The following is a 22,423-nucleotide window of genomic DNA, read 5'->3' as shown; positions in this document are numbered from 1 at the left end:
GGACATTCAATTAATTAATTTATTTATTGGTTCCCAAGTTCAAATGCTCATATAATTATAGGGGCGACATAGCTCAGGAGGTAAGAGCAGTTGTCTGGCAGTCGGAGGGTTGCAGGTTTGATCCCCTGCCCTGGGCGTGTCCCTGAGCAAGACACCTAACCCCTAATTGCTCCCAACAAGCTGACTGGTACCTTGCATGGCAGCCTTTCACCGTTGGTGTGTGAGTGTGTGTGTGAATGGGTGAATGAGAGGCACCAATTGTAAAGCGCTTTGGATAAAAGCGCTATATAAATGCAGTCCATTTACCAATTAAACCCTGATTTTTTCAGTAGAACTGTATGTATATGATGAAACACTGAAAAGAGATCTGTATTCACTCACAAATGCAGGCAGACATTTTTGTAATATTATTCATTAGCTGCAAATGTATGCACACAGGGATCTTATGATTTCCTGCATGAATATTACTGAGAAAATAAGTCATTGTGTTTTTCTTAACATTTTGTTGATTAACAAACATTTTAATTCCAGTCCAAGTAATTGATTTGTGAACGCATAGGAAAACATCAGAAAACTGGACTATCCAGTCTTATCCCTACATTTACTGCTTGGGAGAACAATCATCCAACTGGTCATTAATTAAACTGTAAATAAAACTGTCAAAGCTTGTGGGAATATTCTTATCTGTAGTATATTGCCATTCAAGTCATCTGATCCATAACATCAAGCTGCAAATACACCCATTTTGAAAATATAATTGTTCCTCTATTCAGATTGCTTCCTTTGTGTTCAGATTATTTGTAACAGAGTATCAGTTGAAGATAGCTTAGCTCAACTCAAGCTGCAGAAGTACTTCCAAAATTCTAAAAGTTTGGAGGAAAACCTTACAGTTATGTGCTCTAGAAATGACATGACACAAAACTGAATTGCATGAATGTCTGATCAGGATATATTTACAGCATTAAAAACATTATTTGCTAAAATAGAAACCCTGAATCCCACACTACACATTATCAAAGGGTAGATCCGTAACCTTTCTGAATAACCAGCTGTTCACCATACATATTATAATCTGGGGTATGACTGAAAATAAAGCCAAATTCTCGTTTTAAATATGCTGAAAACAAAATAAAAGACTAATGGCACAATTTTCATCACACTTCAAGGAAGAGAACTTTGCAAAAATATGGCTCTGTCGAAAATATGTAAGTATCGTATCAATCTTTCTCAGGACTTTCTGAAACTAGGGGATGACCTCAATAAAACCCATTAAAGCAGAAAGAAATTCATAACTGTACGTCAATTTTACGTGTTTCTCCCTTCATTGAAATTCACATTATAATTAAGATCCCTTTTCATCCATTTAGAAAATGTCAGGCTGTTGTGAGTTGAATAATTGATTCGGTATACAAGGCTTTTGCGTAGTTTACAGAAAATAGGGGTGAAGTCTGACTAATTCATCAATGTCTTTTAATTGTAAATTTGTTAAACTACAGTATAAATGACTAACTTGGTACGTCCCACTGCTTCTCACTGCTGTACTTCTCTACAAGAAAAACAAGGTCACCTAGAAAATGTAAATCACAGGCCAATGGTCACTGACCAGAGAGAAGCATGGGATCTTTGTCTGCCGATTTCCGCACATGGTCCGATTCCCCAGTTAAGGAACTTTCATCAATCTTCAAATCATTTCCTTGTATTAAGATTCCATCTGCTGGAAGTAGGTCACCTTAAAAAAGAAGAGATTAAGAAAAAAGACCTCAAATCTACTGCATGACTGACACAATAGGGCAAAAATAAAAAACCAAAGAAATAAAGAGGTGTTCAGAATGCAACTATGTAACATCCAAAGTGAAGTTAATCATGTCCTCATATGCATCTTCTCATTTTTTAATTGTCAAGATAATTGATGCCTCACTTCAGATGTCCTCTAATGTGACTCCTTAGCCATCTAGCCAGGCCCTTGTGTTATGCATCCAGCTGGAGTGGAACGGCAGACAAAAGGTAAACATTCCATTACAGTTACGGAACACTTACCATATTTGATTTGTGCGATGTCGCCGACCACAATGTCTGATACGGGGAGCTGTATGACCTGGCTGCCCCGCACCACTTGGAATTTCTGCTCCTGCTCGATGCGGCTTTGTAAACCTCGGAACTGCTTCTCTTTGCTCCAGTCATTAAAGGCAGTGACAAGTACAACACAGACCACAGACAGCAAGATGGCAGCCCCCTCGATCCAGCCAGCCTCTGCCTCCCCCTCATCCTCGGCCCCTGCGGCAGCACTCCCACAAGCTGTAAGGACACGGAGCACCTGTGTATGAAAATGCATACCAGGGCACACACACACACAGACACGCACACACACGCACACACACACACAAACACATGCACACACACACACACACATGTGCGCACACACACACACACTCACACACGCACACACACACTCACTCCCACAAGCTGTAAGGACACGGAGCACCTGTGTATGAAAAAGCATACCAGGGCACACACACACACACAAACACATGCACACGCACACATGCACACACACACACACACACACTCGCACACGCACACACACACTCACTCCCACAAGCTGTGAGAACACAGAGCACCTGTATCTGAATATATACGTTTATGTCAATACTAATATGTACATATTATTTCATCTCACTTTAACGACAGTAAATCATAATAAGACACATAACTGAGTCATAATGGGAAAAGTCTGGTGGATGATGCAAGCTACAATAAGTGCATCAACTCTGCAGTGGACAGGGATGGCATTTGGCAAAGGAGTACATTTTCCACAACACTCGCCAAAGGGTACAAACGGTGCACCCCAATTTTTCATCTCATTTCATGATGTGACAAAAATGTATTCTTTTTGCTTTTGCTGAGACAGAAATATACAGTACTATTTGGGTTGACAGATGATGAAAATTAGCATTATGCATTATGCAAATTCAACATGCAATATCCCACCAAAGGAAAAATGATTCCTAATTTTTGCAAGCCAATTCAAACAAATTTGACTATCAAAAATTCATAACCATAATTTCCCTATACGAACATAAAAAGTAGATCCATTTTCACCAAGAATATTTTTCCACATCCCAGAAATAAATGTCAGGAGACAATGTATTTTTGTTGAATATATTAAAGCTATACGAAGTTTTCTTTTGGTACCACTCAAGCTAATTACCCCCAATTCCTGGGGGAAAAAACAGAGAATAATATGGCATTGCTAACTACCTATGAAATCAATCAAATAAATAACACTGGAATGAAATGGATGCCTGGAATATCTAAAAGCTTGTAATTTACCATCTTTATTGTCATCGTTGATCACTAAACACCATATCCTGCGCTCTCTGTTTTTGTGGTTACTGCTGTTTAAACAGTAGTGATGGTGGTGGTAGCAGTAGTTTTTTGTTGAATTTGTCAAAAACTGCATTGGTGTAATATATATTTTTTTGGCCATTGTAGATGAGAATGTTAATATCCATCTTTTACATTTACATATCTTTGCTATTTGAACTTGACCTAGATGCTTCACTTTTATCCCAGATAGGAACATTCTGACAGCATTTTAATGATTTTCTCTGGCGCTCCAGCCTTCTTAATTCTGCAGTCACCTTCATAGACATCACTGGCCCGTTAGTAATGAAAAATGATGATACCCGAACTTCATCAAGTCATCAAGCCTTGGCATTGTCTCCACTGTGAATACCGAGACACCATTCCACCATTACATCAAATCCCTCTCTCCTCATCAGAAGTCACCTGTAAGATTTGGAGCAGCAGAGGCTGTCATTCAGATATTCAGTCATAGAGAGCAAAGTCACAAGGCCACAGCACTGTCCCAGCAGGGATCAAAACCCATTTTGGAGCAGAACCAGCATTTGGGTTCTGCTCCAAAAAAACGAAGAGGGCATTCCGTACCCGACTTTGCCTTCCTATTTCAATCCCTCATTAAACTGCATCCTGTAGCATATTTTAGAGCAGAAAGCAACAGCTGCCTGCTGGCAGACACATCTATTTGGTATGAAATTAACTTCTATTATAGACTGTAATAAAATCAGTCAATTTATCTGCAATGCCCAATACTTTGCAAATAGAGTGCTGGAGCTGCTTTCTAAAGCAGAGAAACAATGAAAATCTTCCAGAAGCGAGCTCTTGATATAGGATAGCACCTCGGTATCCCGTGCTCTGTGGGGTGAGCTAACACCTTTAGCTAAATGTAAATTCACTGAGAAGCAAGCACAGCTGCACCTCCTCATCACCTCACTACAGAGGGAAGAGCGCTGTCATTGGGAGCGCTGTCTTTGAAGGGAACATTTAAAGCTATGATGACACGGTTCATTTGACCCTCTGCCAGTGGAGATTTTTTATTCCTTCCTGCGAACATCACCTTGATGGAACATACCAAAAAATACCTCACTTCAGTTAATCATAATTACCCAATATAACAACCCAAAAATATGTCTGTCCTGATAAATATTTCTTATCAAAGTAAATCATTTGGGACAAAAACAATTATATTGTTACTAGGGGAGTAAACCTAAGGCTTCACCATGATAGGGTATGATTTCGATTCTCAAAGCAAAAGTTATATTTAGCAATATCACAAATTTTGCTATGACATGATCCAAAACAATCCTGTATAGTAAGAAGCCATTGATGTATATGATCCAGCTAACACAATTTCATGACACATACAACCGAGATGAGATTAGGAGTGCAAAAACATACTAACGTCATGTTTAACATTAGTGACAGACATTAGCGCAAGAGGTCGAGTTGGAAGCGCAAACAACGTTTACAGCAGTGTTGCTAGAGAGCAAACCACTGTAAGATTATTGACATTAAAATAAATATTTTGCTATGATTTATAACAATACAGATTGATTTTTGCATGTTGTATCGATAGGACCAGATCATTGCTCATTGAACTGATACATCAATCCAGATTTATGTATCATTACACCCTAACTGTTACCATCACAATACTGCTCCTAGTCCTAGTTCTACTGCTGCTGCTCTTATTTGGATGATCTGTAAAAGTGGTATTCTAGCAATGGTAAATGGTCACCTTCTGTAAGTTGAAAAGGCTAAAGGTGTTTGTTAAATGCGTAAATTGCCAATTGTAAATACAAAATGTAGATAAGCAGAAAGTTCATATTTGGCCTAGTTGCTGTCCATGGTTCTGAAGAGTAAAAGTACATCATATAACCACTATATACAGTTTTTGCATTTTTAACACTGCACCAGATCTTTATCTGCGTCTTGTTCTTATTAAATGCTCCCTGTCTCTTGGAAGGTGACATTTTTGCAAAAATGTGTAATTAGCATCTCCTAGTATATTCCATGGCTGAAGTTAAAGAATACATTAACTACACATCATTTTGCCACATTGGAATGCAAACATGAGGGGGACATTACTTCACTGGCATTACTGCTTTACTTATTTTCACTTTTTTAAGTTTCTGTGTTTGTTATATAATCTGTTATATTTTCTGAATATATTTGAAGATATCTTTTTATATGCAAATCAGAAAAAAGGTCTCTTTTTCTTATTCCACAAAGGATTGTGACCTTTAAGCAAATCTTTGAGCAATGCACTCTCTGTTTGCCTGCTATTCTTTTTCATGTTATGAGGAAAGTGATTTTTTGTTCCCCCTCCATATACGATATTGATCCTGAGACGCCTGCTTATCTTTGCATGGAGAGCCACAGGGAGAAAATCTGTAACGGCGTAATTCAATCTAACCAGCAGTGATGACTGGGAGCAGACACGCAGCACCATCAATCTTCCTTACCGAAAGCAGACCATGTCATTCTTGCTGCAAACCCAGGGAGGGAGGCTGGCTGTCAGCAGCCGCCCCAGTCCTCATGGGCACATCACGCCCATCAGGAATTTCTCCTGATGAGTGTAATGCTGTCTCTGAAGCCCATTACTAGGTTGACATTGCATCCCCATTTACCAGCTTGACACAGGCAGAAAACTAGGACTAGGTGTCTTGAAATACTTGCGAAACATGAAAGTAGTTCACCACCATTTACCTCACCTTGGGCTATTTTTAAAAGCCAGGTAGGACAGCCTGTCTGTGTCTCTGTGAGACATGGAAGGCAGGAGCAAATCACTGATGGGGTTTATTCATTTCAGAAGACAAAAACAGAGTTACAACTTCAGTTGCAGTAACAAGCTCTAACTTGTTGCTGCAACATGTATTGCTCACTCGAGATCAATTCTGAAATTGTTGGTAGCTTTATTCCTCATGCCAACTTTGGAATGAAATATATGACAACTAAACATGCGGATTTGATAAAGCAGGATAACAGACACACCAAAGACTAACTAAAAACGATTATCTATTTAACCAGCTGTAATATATTTGATATGTCAGGCTAGGTTAGATGGGTACAATAGTTTACACAAAGTATCCAGAGAAGAACAGACTAAAGCTTTATTCTATAAAAAAGTTAATAAGCTGCATTCCAAAAGATATTAATTAATTATTTCCTTATAGTCATGACTCCAGTAGGTCCCTTTTCATATAGTCTTGTAGTCATGCCATATGGTTACATTGCGTTATGGTAACACAGGCAACACAAAAGGTAAAACTTTACTTTAGGTTGAACTTGCATAAATGCTTTAGCATCTAGACATATGACAAAATTAAAGCGCATTTTGGGTCATGTAATTTCATTTCTAACTGTTGTGATTTATATTACTAATTCTGCATTTGGAACAAGCTTGCTTAATGGCTGTCGTCATTGTACATTTTACAGCAGAGTGGTTTGATGCATGCCCTTCACCTATAGGTTATTCCTCTAATGACATCTTTCGCATGCTTCATTAACTTGGCCCTCAGAAAGCACCTTCAGTGGATTCCGATTCCCTGTCTTGTTTGAGAAAGCTTGGAACATTCTAGAGTCATTCTAGTTAACAAGGCCATGTGAGGTGATGTTTTTTCCTTTCCAAACCCAGGGGAATATACACGGCGAAGGCAGAAGCACACACCAGATGCGCCACGCTATATTGTTAGAAAGCTCCATGTAAACAAGTGATCCCTGCGTAAAGAGCGCGCGCATGTTCAGTTGTTGCTCTCAAAGCTCGCTGCTGCCTTCCCCGTCGTAACGAGCCAGCTCACTCGGCAACAATTCACGAGTGGTAATTCAGGGCCAGCTAAGGGATCATCGTTTCTGGTTGCACGGACAGGATAAATTATCTCTGCTCATATCGGCCCTGTAATGAACACTCATTACCTGAGTCTTCAGGGACCGATCCCACACCGTTTACCTTTTAAAGTCAAAAGCATGATGTTATTCTGCGACTCCTGTGATAGACAGGCATATAGACAGATAGCTTAGCACTCACATTCACTCCCCTCCCCTGGAGGGTGGTAAAAGGACAGTCCCAGGGAGATCATGGCGGCGATTTCTAAGATAATGAGGGTCACATCTTGCAGCGCTTCCCATACTAACTGTAAGAATGTTTTTGGCTTCTTTGGAGGTATAATGTTTTTCCCATAGACTTCTCTTCTCTTGTCTAAGTCGGCTACAACTCCAGACAAACCTGAAAGAAAAAAAAAAAAAGAAAACATGTATGACAGCAATAATAAAAATTTCAAAAAACAAATGAAACATTTCTGTAAAACACAACTTCGGATGCTTTCGAAATGTCAACCTCAAATCAAAAGCTTGTATGCTGTTTTGCTGCAACAGTCAACTGCAAGACTGCAGCCTGCCTGGAATGGCACCATTAGTACTACAGCATGAAATACATTTCACTTGTGAACCAGTGCAACTGTCATAGCATAATACCAGCAAGTAATTAATTCATGGAATTATTTTTTTAAAAACAATGGAGTGTAGATTTTAACTATAACTATAGGTATTTATCATTCTCATTTAGACAGAGCTCTAGCAGAAAATGGTATCCTCCTTCAGAAAAAAGGGATGTCACACTTAAGCCCTATTCTGATGGTATAAGTTTTAGCCAATGAGGTCCTGTAATGCATTTCTTACTTATATTATGTGGGTAATTCCAGTGGAGCATTCTGACGGGAGAAAAAAAATCCACAGTAACCCCACCCCAACTAGTGCAAAAAACAAAAAAACAAAGCGACTCTGAAATCATGGAAGTCCATCTGTCAAACTTTATGTTCCTTTACTGAGCTATTGTTGTTTCCTATGTTTGGTGCGGTAATCGTTGTCACCTCCGTGTTTTCCAATCACAACAGCAGAACCTGAATCTGGGCTCTCCTCGAGCTTGGTATCAGTAAACAAACATTTTAAAGACGCAGTAAGTACACACAATTCGTACGCGGTTCGATTTCGGCCAAGTTCTCCTTCTAAACAATTAGCATAAGTAGGCTATGCTGCCAGCTTGACTGAGGAGGCAAGATGCAAGAGGGCGAACTGAATAGCCCATGGGATTGAGCACACAGTGTGGACCTATTGCTCATGGGAGTTGTAGTAGCATGTAGTATCACACCAAATTGATTTAATTATTTCAAATGCTTTTGAAAACTACAATGATTTTTTTATTTTTTTCATAGAAAATGCTAGAAAAAGGTCATCCATGAAAGTAGCTAGTAAGAGTGACGGAGTTACACGCCACTGCCAAATTCCACCCACATTTGCCGAGTGGTGGGTGTCAATGTCAAGCCCTGCACTGGAGTAATGGGCAATAATTCCAATTACACGACATCCTAGGGTAAAACTAGTCCCGTCAGTAGGGCTATAAATACATATTATTATGTTCATTTTTTTGGTAAAGTTGTAGCAAGAGTCATAATGGCACATTCAGAGTACAAATACTGATTAAAGCCAGGGGATCGATCAGAAAGTAAAAAATAAAAATCAAGCCTTTGACAAGCGAATGCCCACGGACAGAAAAAAAAACGAATACGCTCTCTTTGCAAGATTGGGCCCTCATGCCCCCCCCACAGTCTTCAATTACAGTGCTGACTCATCAGCCGGGCTGTTTGCTGCACTTACATAAGACGCTCTAAAAAGGCAGGGGCCAAGGCCTTCGCCCTCCCCTCCTCTGCAGATACCGTGTGCCATGCAAATTATCCTGACACTGCCAAAGTTCCAGCAAGCTCCAGGCACACTTAGCGGTGCGTTCAAAGATAAAATAAAAATAAATGAAACCGCACAACATAACCACGGTGCGTTCAACCCCTCCCCGACGCATCACGCTTCAGTGTTGTATCCCTCTGAAAACACCGCCTCGAAAAGAGCTACTTCATTAAGTATATTTTCACTGATATTCACACTGACTATTGGCCATTCTACGTTTTAGAGAAAAAACTGGGGAATACACATTTGTTTTATAAAGAATATGAAAAGAAGATGTTTTAAGTTGTAATCATGGTATAACAAGAGATATCTCAACCTCCCAAAATAATAAAAAATAGAAACTGACACTTTGCTGAAAACTTCGCTTTTTGCAGTGATGATTGTATTCCGATTATATACAAGAAAATAATGCTAAGACCCTTTAATAAATGTCAAAGTACTATGTACTAAAGTACAGTGTTTCCTGTATACTCTCTATGCTTCATATGGCCACCCAGTGTCCCTAGCTAGTCTTTAAAACAGGAGAAGCTTTTCTTAGCTTCTAAATCTCACTGAACCCAAAAAAAATTCCAGGAACAATGCCCTTTGGCAAACTAAGCTCACAGGATCAATTACTAAAATAATAAATTCAATGGATCTGTTATTCTCCTCTCATTATTTTTTTCATTACAAAACTACCATTCAGGTACAAAACATCACGGCTGTATCCTTTAGAGGAAATCAATATATGCCATGTAGCAAAGAAAATGGTTCTTTGTAACAAGTCGGAAATAGCATTGTATAGCTTTTGCTAAGTGTGGCACTGAATAGCACTGGAGAAACAACAACACCCAGAGCTACTGCAAACCTCAGCCTTTAGAGAAAACAGAGATAGAGAACTAAATGCAGGTTTAGAGCCTAATAACAAAACTTGCATATACTGGAGCATGGCAGCCCATGAACGCCATTTACTATATATATATATATATATATATATATACACACACACACACATACATACATTATCTGAGCAGGGGAAACATTCCCATATTCATAAGCCTCTCTAAACATTAAAGGAGATGTGTCTCGGAAGATCAAACACCTGTACAATCTCTCCATTCAAAAAGACACTCTTGTCAGTATTGATACCTGAGGAACAGAGCTGTAATAAGATTCCAATGTCACAGCCAAAAGTTTCATGTGCCACAGCAAAATCTATTTCAAGAGCATCCCCTGGGAGCGGAGATGACTTTTTTCTTTTTTCCTCAAAGTCGCTGTTGATTGTTTTTCCTAAATGACCTTTTCCCATGATACCCTGTTTCCTCTCAACAGAGACGAACGGGATTCTACCACCCTGGGAGGTTCTTTTTGCCTATGGCGCAGGGTAGCCATAGGGCCAAGTCAGGTCATGGAAAATGAGAAGGCCCAGTAGCACAGTCAGTAACCTTGGCAGGAGTTCTCCACACCTCTCATCACAGGATCGCACATGTTCATGCTGTGACTTTCACTTAAAAATACAACTTGACTAGCTCCTTTCACTGCTCCACAGCCTCAAAGAGCTGTCAGCCCCAGTGCATCGGCAGGAAGCAGGACAGGCAAAGAGGGTTTAAATGAGGGAACGTTGCTGCTAAGCCCAAAGTGAGCAGAGAACAGGGTTTTTTGTTCCTGTCCACTTGAGATTCAGACTAACGTGCCAAAACAGATCTGAAATAATGTTTTGAACTAAAACTATATCCACGCTGCATTAACCAACAAAGTACACAGACACAGGTCCAGGGACATTATTGGAAGTAATAAACTAACGCCCCCAGTCACTCCCACTGGTCCAAACAGATTTGGAGGTGTCTGTGACTTCAGCCCCCTTCACTGATGCTGTTTGGATGTGTTGCCGATTTCAGCCCCATCACTTGCTTGGCCTGAGAAAGAACACTGCTGTCTGACTTCTGGGCACCTCTGGCAAAGACAACCGCTTAGGCCAGTGGAGGTCAGGAGATCAGTTTAAAGGTGGGACTGGAAATATAGTAACACAGTACTATAACAATACAGACTTCGGCCTCCATTCAACTGTTTCTTTCATTCCTGAGTGACAGTTTTCACTTTCTTTTTTTGTGCTTTCATTCATTTAAATGTTGTAAGAAAAGTCAGATTACTTAATTTTGTTTGTTTGTGAATCATAGCTCCACTGCATTGCAATTGAGTAAACGATGTTTCCTTAGGTTCTAACAGGCTTTTAAGAATAGAAATATAAAGCATTGTTTTTCCAAGTATTGTAAAAGCACAAAAGTGTTTTTCGTCACTTCGTCTTCGGGCCGCCTAGACAGAAAAACTGCACATTATTCAGCCTAAAATGCGAGCGATCGTTCCTCCTGAATAGTATTAAAGCTAACAGCGCGCTGCACCCGCTGCGGGAGATGAAATGGTTTCTGCCTCTATATGAACCTGTTAGGGCGAGGACAGAGGAGAGCCTCACTGTGTGAGCGGGAAGCGAGCGCCGCTGAGTACTGACAGGACCACAGACTACAGCCACCCGGGCTCCAGACGGGTGAAAATAGGCTAATCAAACATTCCTTTTAATTGTAGCTGCGCGAGCAGGATTTGTACTGATCCCCGCTGTGCAGCGCCAGGCCCAGTCAACGCATGTGCCTGGTCATGGTCCGGGGGCTCAATCCCCTCTTGTCATTGGCGGAATCCCCGCCACGCCCTCTGAGATTCGGAAAAACAAGAAGGAGTGAAGAAGTACCGGAGATCAACAAGGCGCGATGCTGCCTCCTTGCATCTTTTTAACCGCCAAACTACCGCGCTTCCTTCCGGTTTTTCTTTCTAGTGTGGCTGCCCACAAAAGGATTTCAAAAAGGCACCAGATAAAATGCATCGTGACGTCGTTTTCCACAAGCTGTTCGTAATGCAGTCCTTCTTTCCTGTGCTGCTCTTTTTATTATTTTGTTTTATACTGCAGGAATGCAAGCATCTGTGCTTCATAATAACACAAAAGGAATAACAATGTGTGTATTTGAATGGCAGGAGTGGGTTACATGAAACTAAAAAGAGAAGACTGAAAAACACTGGTGACCAATAATAAATCTGAATCTGCATAAATAGGGAAATATTTATTAAAACCCATAGGCAGGTCCCAGTAGTGTATGATCTTGAATGACAAGACACTTTTAAGTACTGAAGTGTGAATACTCTGATAATTATTTTAATGTTTATGCAGAAATTGATTCAAGCACAGGAATAATAAAGTTTTAAAAGGTTAATCTGATCTTAAAAGTTAAAATACATAGCTTGTTGTTTCTACTTCTGGTAGTGCAATGTGTCCGTTCTGCTTCTCACAGTGGAATGTGTTTGTAAAGAGTTAGCAGTTTACATCTGAGTTCCCCCAGTCCATGTCATTTGACCCAAAAGATCATAAACCAATGAGATAATGCAAATGAAGTGTTTCAACAGCAAATATTCACCCAAATAAGTGACGTTTTTTTAAGCAGAGTTTGCCTAGGTCCAAAAGGATACAGTACTTCTGCATAAGCAGGCAAAAAAATGTGAGTGAGTGAGTGAGTGAGAGAAAGATGGCATGTGCGAGAAACATTATACAGCCGTCTTCTTAAGATCAAATGGAAGATGGAGAATGCGCTCTGTCGACCTCATTACTCACCAGGAGAGTAGGATCTGTAGACCTACAGGGCTGAAGCTACACCAGAATACCCTCATTAATGTGGGTGTAAAACCAGGACACTCATACACTAATAATGAGACATCACATACTGTATGAGGGAGGGAGACTCAGAACTTGGGGGAAAAAAGCTGAATTTAAAGGTATCAAAGATTGATTTTGAATCTATTTGGAGCTCACAAGAAGAAAAGAAAAAACTTGTAGGCCTACCTACGGTTTACGCTATATTATTCATACATTATAACATGCAAGTTAGCAGCATTGTTTGAATAGTAATTTCAAGGCAGTCAAAAACAAATGTGCACCTGAATTCTTACCATCTTAAATATGGTCTTAAGCATGTATAAAAACACATGTCAGTCTTTGCAAATGAGGGAGCATTGAAAGATATTGCATATTTTAACAGTTGGCTTTTTCAGTGCGGCTAAAAATATATCACCATGGTAACGCTATGCATCACGCTGGCTGGATTGAAATGCTCGTGAGCACCCAGTGAACTCCACAGCTCAAGAGCAATGCAAGCAGCTATTTTCAGATAGACAAATGCTCGGTTAGACAATATCGAAAGGTATCAGCAAACTGTGTTGTTTAAATTGCCCCACTCAAGCACATAATGAGGGAATTAGAAGAATTAGCCTTCATATGATCATAAGTTAGAGCTTCCATGGCTTCCTCTGTATTAGGAAATGCCTGATGGGTTTCGGAGCTGTTAGGTAAGGTTTTAGGGAAGGTTTTACCAAAGAAAAATGATTGTGAAGAGGATAAGAGAAATACGCACCTCTTTGGACACCCGTATATCTTAATCTTCCATACAAATGAATGCACACACACTAGCAAGCATGCATGTACACACGCAATGGTTACCAGTATACATGTAACAAAGCACAGGCAGACATGACCACTCAGGTTGATAACATAATTACCCTCGTGCACATCTATTTGTCTGGACAGCAGGAAGTCGGATCCTCCGCCTTTGCCAAATGTCAAACTCAGAGTGGTTTTACACCATGCAGAACTATGTCCAAAACTGGTTTCCATGGAGACAGTATGTGATGATACATAATATTGATCCCATTCCACCAAATCAATACTGCAGCATGCTCTGCAAGGCCTACAATTTCTACAAAGAGGAGGCAGTTCGGATTATCTGATAAACATTCTCTCCCTGTAGATTAAGAGAGAGTATAGGAATAGGAAAAATATTGGCCACCTATTACAGTATTTACAGTATTTCACTGCAACTGCCAGCAGTTGAATTTTTAGTTGAACTATGCCCAACGACCGGGTCAAAACATATCTGCCCTGTTCTTGTGAATGCATTTGTGGCACTGAATATACAGTATCTGAGTGCATGCATTTGTGGCACTGAATATACAGTATCTGAGTGTGAGTGCATGAATTTGTGGCACTGAATATACAGTATCTGAGTGCATGCATTTGTGGCACTGAATATACAGTATCTGAGTGCATGCATTTGTGGCACTGAATATACAGTACCTGAGTGCATGCATTTGTGGCACTGAATATACAGTATCTGAGTGTGAGTGCATGAATTTGTGGCACTGAATATACAGTATCTGAGTGCATGCATTTGTGGCACTGAATATACCGTATCTGAGTGCATGCATTTGTGGCACTGAATATACAGTATCTGAGTGCATGCATTTGTGGCACTGAATATACAGTACCTGAGTGCATGCATTTGTGGCACAGAATATACAGTACCTGAGTGCATGCATTTGTGGCACTGAATATACAGTACCTGAGTGCATGCATTTGTGGCACTGAATATACAGTACCTGAGTGCATGCATTTGTGGCACTGAATATACAGTACCTGAGTGCATGCATTTGTGGAACTGAATATACAGTATCTGAGTGCATGCATTTGTGGAACTGAATATACAGTATCTGAAAACAAATATTGTGAAACTCCCCTTGTATTCTCATCAGGCCATTCAGGTAAAGCAGATCCTTCTAGGAAAGCGAGTGGCCAAATTCTCTTGAGAGGAAATAAGAATTATTTGAAGCTTCATCTGGGAAAACAATAAGGAGATACACACGCGGTGCACATGGAGACCAATCTATTGAGAATGGATGGGGGAGGGGTTGTATGACTATTTGCGCCAGTGGAAGTTGCGTGCTCTGTGCCAGCCAGACTTAAACAGCCAATGGTGTCCTTGGACACAGACTGGGAGGAGAGCATAGACAAACATCCACACTCACTGGAGACAAGCTTCGACTAGAAATGGAGAAAAGAAACTGACTCTAACTGATTTCCGATGAACAATGCATCTCATTCCTGACATCCTGACATTGTTGTTCTGTTTGTTATATTCATTTTTCCTAAAAGATAACAAACATCATCCTTCACATGAGTTAAACTGAGATCCAAAGGTCCCACAGCACAAAAGAGTGGGCCTGTTAACCCTGGTCTCCCGGTCAAATTCCTACAAAACTCTACAGTCTCTACATCAGGCCATTGAATCACCCCTGTAAATATGCATCTTGTACTCAATGCAAAATAAAATTTTCATAAAATTATAAGTTGGCATACCTCATTAGATAAAGGTACAATTAAAGAATAAACAAACACCTCTTTTGGCTCTGCTGTGAAAGTTTTAATGTGTTGGGAAAAATATTGTGTTGGGCAAAATAAAGTATTGCAATACATATTTGTATTCCAGGGCTGTGGCCCTCCAGAATATTTCCCATCAGATCTAAATCAGGATCAACATCCTTTTGATAAAATGAAACGTGATGACATGAGTGATGTCAGACCCATAAATCAGAAACATAGAACAGCAGATGAAAATCAGATAACTGAACAGAATTGAATGCGAAGAAACAGCTAAAGCTTGGCAGAACTGGAGAACGGACCATTAAAATACCAAATCCCTTCACTCACTGTAATGTATCGGTATCATTATGTTCATTTCTGGTGATAACTATAGACTAGAAACATTTTATCAGTCTATTCTATGCTATAGCATCAAATATTGTAGATGTGAGCATATTTTTATTTTATATAAACAATACATTCAAAACATTAATATTCTAAAGTTCTAAAGATCTAATATAATGCATGTACAGTATCTGTTTTGTCATACCAGTTAAGAGAAAATTACTCTTCATCACATCACCACCCCCTCCCCCCCTCCCCCCATCCCCCCATCCCCCCATCCCCCTGGGTCCTGACAGTGTGAGTGAACTCCATTAACACAACACAGCAAATATGGTGCTAAGTCCAAGCATTTAAGACAGGGGGAGGTGTAATACTAAGGTCCACAGAGAGGGTTCACCATTATTTTACCTGAAGAAATAGCTAGGCTCCTGCGGGCCACTTGGGAACATGGATAGATTTGAGGGAATATAAATAAAGGCTTGCAAGTTCAAAAAGACATCCATTGTAGACCTATCTCAGCAGAGCACACTCACTGTGAGGTCCCCTCGCATGTGAAACACAAAGGAGGATGTATGCAACAATAAGTCAGACCAAGTATAGCATTACACCCTTCCCTTCAACAATGGTAGCCAGAAGATACTGTAATCATACTGTCAACACATCTCATTCATATGGCAGCCATACTACCCTACGGCTGAAATACTGTAGTTTTATTGGCACAACTCTGAACTTTCACTAATTATCCACACCCTTAGCCAGGCGATCCTCAAACAATCACTAAAAGTGTATCAGATTATAGCCTCGGGAACTGTCCAAATTAACAACATCATTACCTATCAACTATTAATAACATTACTGAAGAACTGAAAATGGTGACGCTTGCATATTCATCATTCTCAAGTAAGAACAAAAGCAGTGTGTGGCTGGGTTAAATCTGAGTCTGCATAAACAGCAGACACAATGCGCGAGGACAGAGCGCTGAACTCACAAAGTAGAACTTCTCATCCCCAGATCTCAAACTGTAGGAGGCCACAGCCAAGAGTTTCAGCAGAGCCTGCATAAATCTTCAGGGAAGACAGTATGCTTGCATCTCTCATTTGTTCCAATATCTGCTACAAAAATAATAGTTGGCTCCTTAGGGAAGAGGGAGGGTTTTTGCGTCTTGAATTGTGGAAGAAATATTTCACCAGATCTGATGCAGTGCCACAGAGAGCTGCTTCCACAAGTTTCAGTTACCATTTGGGTCAATTCTCCTATATCAGCCAGTAATGGTTAGCTAGACAGGGTGCACAGCTCACTGGGGACACAGTAGAAGTAAAGCTTCCTTTCAGACTGACATTACCAAACCTTTTAGATTCATAAAAGCATTTGCTATGTTCTGTACCATTCAATAATGCAACTGGAGAAACATTCAGTATGCTGCGGGGGTATTCAATCTAATCACAGATGAAAACCATAAGATGTCCACCAGTCTAATGGGCTCACCTAAACCTAGGTCTGGTGAACAACACGGAACCATACATGCATCGGGCACCTCATTGCTCGTTGTAGCTCATAAATATACTGTATATTTACACATATTAAAGTAAAACAATAGGCTATGAAATCCAATTGGACAAAATGTAAACATTTGCATCTATGCTGGAAAACACTTCTGGATTGATAATTCATGTAATAAAAAGGTAAACATTACTATGCATTATTGCAGAATAAATATTTAATGTTCGTTCAATATACAGTGAACCGCATAATGTTTGGGACTAAGACATTTTTTTTTCTTGATTTGGCTCTGTACTGCACAATTTTTTGTAATCAAGCAATTCAAATGTGGTTAAAGTGCAACATTATCAGCTTTTATTTAAAGGTATTTTGTTTCACCATGTAGAAATTCCAGCACTTTTATACATAGTCCCCCCCCTTTCAGGGGAACCATGTTTAGGGCAAATAGATTCACAAGTGTTTCTGATTAGTCAGGGGCGCTCAATTGCTTCCTTACTGCAGGTTTAAGACAGCTTTCGGTATCTAGTCTTGATTCTAGGCTTTTGATTGCCTTTGGAGTTTGTTATTGACATGTGTTGTGTGTCAGTGACTACTGATTCTGAAGACTTCACAAATAGAACTACAGTGTTACACTGCAAGATGCAAACCATTAGTTAGCTGCAAAAAAAGGATGGTCAGGTTTCAGTTTGCTAGGAAGTACCTAAAAAAGGACTGCCCATGAGCTAAATTTACCTAGCGCTAGTAGGGTATTCTTGATCATGACTGCGCCTTCCTTTTTTTGAAGCCATATTCCCACAACAGGCAGAAGACTCAAAGGAACTAGTGATTCAGTGGCCTTAACTAGACTGCATAATTACGTACATGGCCAGAGAAGGTGCAGTTAGACTGAATGTCCCTCCCTAATGTCAAACAGCCACCTAATTAGACACTAACTGCCACAGGCAGCAGAAATGTGTTTTAACAGGATCGTCTGTCAGAGCAAGACTCTGAAAGGCTTTAGTGACTTCAGCCAAACCTGCCAAATGCATGTCACTTCCCCCCATCTATCTATCTATCTATCTATGTCTGTCTGTCTGTCTGTCTGTCTATCTGTGTCATAATATCCAGTCTGGATGAACACACCCGCCCGTGTTTCAAGCCTCCATTCCACAATCAACTGTGTAAATAAAGAACGTCACCTCCAGTAAACACCACAACTCCACGCATGTGGAAAATTCTAGGTTTGACTTCCCCCCCCCCGCCCCCCGATGAGACGAGATGAGTGAGAGTGGCCGTTCTCTAGCACCCAGCTGCGGTGTCCGTCTCAGGTTTCCCTTCCAGAGCTCGGATGTATGCCTGGCACACAAGTGCACATTAAAATGCAGATTACCAGGGAAAGTGAGCCATGACAGAGTCACTGTGAGAACAGAAGACAAGTAATTCACATGGCTTCTTTTTTTTAAACGGCAGAGTAGGCCAGAATGCGTCTGCTTTGTGTTCTGGATTGAAGCCCTTGAAAACTTTCACTGGTATTTTGACTAATGTTGAGTTTTTGTCTTCAGTTGGTATTGAAGTTTTTTTGTAAGATTAGGCCAGGTAACAATAACCTCAGGCCATGTAACAATAACCTCAAAGTGTCTGTAAAAAAATCTCATTCACTTATATTTGTCAGGAAAGGTCTTCAAAACCTCAGAGGCAAAATTTCCCCACTTAATACTGAATAATGATTACTGTCTTAGTTTTCCATTATATAAAGCCAGCAAATAATGAAATAAACTAAAATAACATTTCACTCAATGCGGAACTTCATTCTGAATCTACCATAGGTCTTCATTTTTATTTTGAATAATTTGTATACATTAGTTTATTTACTGTGTAACGTATTTGCAATAGGAGAAAAACATACATATTAACTCATATTTGTCCTAGGAAACTATTCTACATTATGGCATGAACACAAAAACAAAATGGCACATGTTCTGTACCATGGCATAGCAGTAGCACCACAAAAGAGGTGAGTGGTGTAGAGGTCAATGAGCTTGGATTGATAACCAAATTGTGCAGGTTCTCAGAGCCCAGCAAGCTTGAGTAAGATATTGTAATTTGACATACCTAATCTGATACTGTAATCATGGAACCTGACATACCTGTAAAGCACAGTTCCAATCACCAATAAAAATGTTAATAACATAGAGGGATGATTCAGTGGTACCCTTGAGGCTAGGTTACTCCAGTAAATATCTGATTACTGGATTACTTCAGTAAATATATAGCTGTATACCCTGTAGTCCATACTTATTTGGACAGTGACACAATCTTTGTTGTTTTGGCTCTACTCCAGCACATTGGATTTTAAATAAAACAATGAATATGAGGCTGAAGTGCAGACTGCCAGCGTTTATTTACTGGCATTTACATCCATATTGGGTAATTTATGCAGGAATTACAGCCCTTTTTATGCAACGCCCCCCCATTTTAGGGGACCAAAAGAATTGGACAGTTGACTTATCAGCTGTTTCTTGGGTGTCTATGTGTCATTGTGTCATTGCATTGGTTCATGTACAAGAAAGCTAACAAAAGGTCTACAGTTCATTCTAGATGTGGCATTTGCATTCGGAATCTCTTATTGTTGACTCTCAACATGAGGACCAAAGAAGTGTCAATGCTAGTGTAGCTGGCCCAAATGGGATGGAGAAATCAAAATGAATCAATTAAACACATAGCCAAATCAATGATCACACTGGCAACCTGGTAGACCATGGAAGACCGCTGTAGTGGATGATCAAAGAATACTTATAATTGTGAGGAAAAGCCCCTTTTCAAATGCCAAACACATCAAGAGAACTCTCCAAGATATAGGCAATGTTTTTCAGGGCCAAAAAGTAGAATGTCCTTGACCGGCCACGTCAGTCACATGACATGAATCCTGCAAGCATTTCACCTGCTGAAGCCAAAACTGAAGGCAATAATCCGCCAAAATGAGAACTGAAGATGGCTGCACTACAGGTCTGGTAGAGGATGAAGACACCCAGCTTCTGGTGATGTCTATGGGCCTCAGACTTTACTGTCACATTGTGTCACTGTCCAAATATGTACAGACTGCACTGTACAGTATGTGGATTGGAAGTAAAAAAAAATTTTACAAAAATGTCATGTGCTTATATTATACATTATATATTATCTATTATATATTGAGGGTCTCTTACACACGTATGATTCTCATATGTGCAATGTGATGACAGCACCCCCAAATGACCTATGACCCCTCAGCACCGGCTTGGCCCCTGCCTGGAATCTGTCACAGAGCTACCGATCCGTACATCAGCAATAAAGGAAATAGGGCAAATTAGGATTAAAGGTTCACTCTCTTTGTTTGTGAATTAGCACAGGTAATCTAAAAGCCTTCTGTCACAAGATGCACAAAGTTCATAACCATGTCATCATGTAAAAGCTCATTTCAGCCAGCCCGCTAAAAAAAAGTACAGCAAAGGCAAACTCCGACAAAGAGCTATGCTAAACGATTTAATAGCGGATTAAACTCATTCGTTAGGAGCTTTCAGCTCCCCTGACAGATGACGTCTTATTAACTCACAATAATTGTTTAATGGAAAAATGGCACAGAAAATCCTTGAAAAGCACATTTAAAACCCAAGTGAATGTAAGGTGTACACGCTGATACAGTTAGACACCTTTTCTTCTTGTTCTGTAACAGTAAACAGGTAGACTACTCCTATGAGTGCCCTGCAGCAATCTAGTCGGATTAGGGTTAGGATTGCGTGGTCCTGAATAAGACACAACTTTCAAAGTTCTACTTGCATGTCCTTTGGTCTGCACCTCAGTCTGCCAAAACAAGGTGTGCGTTTTCTTCTTCTTTTTCACTGCACAAGCAGACCCAGTGCAGACCAAAAATAATTCTGTTAATTTGAATTTATCAAGACAGAATAACAACATATGCCTACTGTGTGAATAAATAAATACACACACACACACACACACACTTGCATGTACTTAAAAGCACATATGAAATGTACGCATAGAAATGTAATATTGTGCTTACAAAGAAACGCATTTTAGGTTCAATTTATACTTAAACAGTCTGCAAACATGGAGAATGTACTCCACCGTAAGGCCTGCTGTCATATTTTACCTTGTAACCTTGAGGTGACCTTGTCCTAAAGATTTCTGAGTAATATCTCTTGTACTGTAAGATTACTTGTACTGTGATGGCAGTTACTGTAGATGGTGAATACTCATACACCCAGAAAAGTATTCCATCACAGTTGGGTCTGTTACCACTCAAAAGAACACAGACACCTGGATGCAATGCTACTGCAGGGACAGAGTGAGACTGTGTCATCACCTTTCAGGCTTGTACCTTCAATACTGCATAAAAAGAGAGGATTAGCTAAACCAGGATGTTGAAAAAAACCAGTAAGAAAACAAAAGCAACAAAGCTTAGTCAGCAAGCAGCTTGCTTCGGTGTCACTCCATCTAATCCAATCGAGCACTGATCTGCACAACCCTAACGACCAAGAATGATGGATTTTAACAGCGAAGCGAGGAACATCAAAGGTTTAAAGCACAAAGTGCAAAGAAACGGCTCTTCTAGCAGCTCCTCAAGCCCTGTCAACCCTCTTCTCCATAGAAACAATTTTTTTAACCGGACATGTCACTGCACCATCTGTGATTTCCTGTGAAAAGTGCTCACACACCAATAAAACCGCTTAGTAGCTTACTGTCGACGAGAGCCAAATGTCAGGGCGAATATTCATGATAACATGTGACGTGACAGTGTCGGGTCCAGCCAGAATACGCGAGAAGTACATGTAACAACCTGAAAATGTGCATGTTAACCTCATGCCATTTATACAGTACATCGTTTATGTGGTGGCTAAAACTGTCAGAGGCAGCAAACATCAAGGAGATGAGAATACAAAGAGGGCTCTTTTTAACCACTGAGTAATATGTGTGACTGTTCCCGTCAATAACACTGACTGTATATTCAGCAACTTTTACTGAAAACATCATCATCGTTATTATTTATTTATTTATTTTTAAATGATTAACATACAGCTATACAAGTAAAATATTACTTAAAGACTATTAGGAAAAAGTATTTTTTGTCAGGGCATTCATTATAAACTCCACCATTGTATAACAGGAAACAGGTCATTATTAGTTCTAGGCTACTCTTTTGTGAGTAATTTAAGACTGGGGCACATAACGATGAACACTTGATATTTAAGAAGCAGTATCCAATAACCTTTTTTCATGCAAGTCCATTCATTACATACG

At 39.9% G+C, this 22,423-nt stretch overlaps 1 protein-coding gene across 22 annotated transcripts in view; it reads right to left on the bottom strand.

Moving 5' to 3' along the window:
- Positions 1-22,423, bottom strand: part of atp2b2 (ATPase plasma membrane Ca2+ transporting 2) — a 161,070-nt gene that overhangs the window by 45,123 nt on the left and 93,524 nt on the right. For all 22 annotated transcript variants that reach the window (XM_064304125.1, XM_064304126.1, XM_064304123.1 and 19 more), the window contains 3 exons: positions 7,388-7,585; positions 2,038-2,295; positions 1,604-1,729 (listed from right to left, as the gene is read on the bottom strand). In XM_064304125.1, coding sequence (XP_064160195.1) covers positions 1,604-1,729; positions 2,038-2,295; positions 7,388-7,585 — 582 coding nt within the window. The remainder of the gene's footprint in view (positions 1-1,603; positions 1,730-2,037; positions 2,296-7,387; positions 7,586-22,423) is intronic.

This window comes from Anguilla rostrata, chromosome 13 (assembly GCF_018555375.3).
Source record: "Anguilla rostrata isolate EN2019 chromosome 13, ASM1855537v3, whole genome shotgun sequence".
Lineage (NCBI taxonomy): Eukaryota > Metazoa > Chordata > Actinopteri > Anguilliformes > Anguillidae > Anguilla > Anguilla rostrata.
This window is presented reverse-complemented; position numbering and strand designations above follow the sequence as displayed.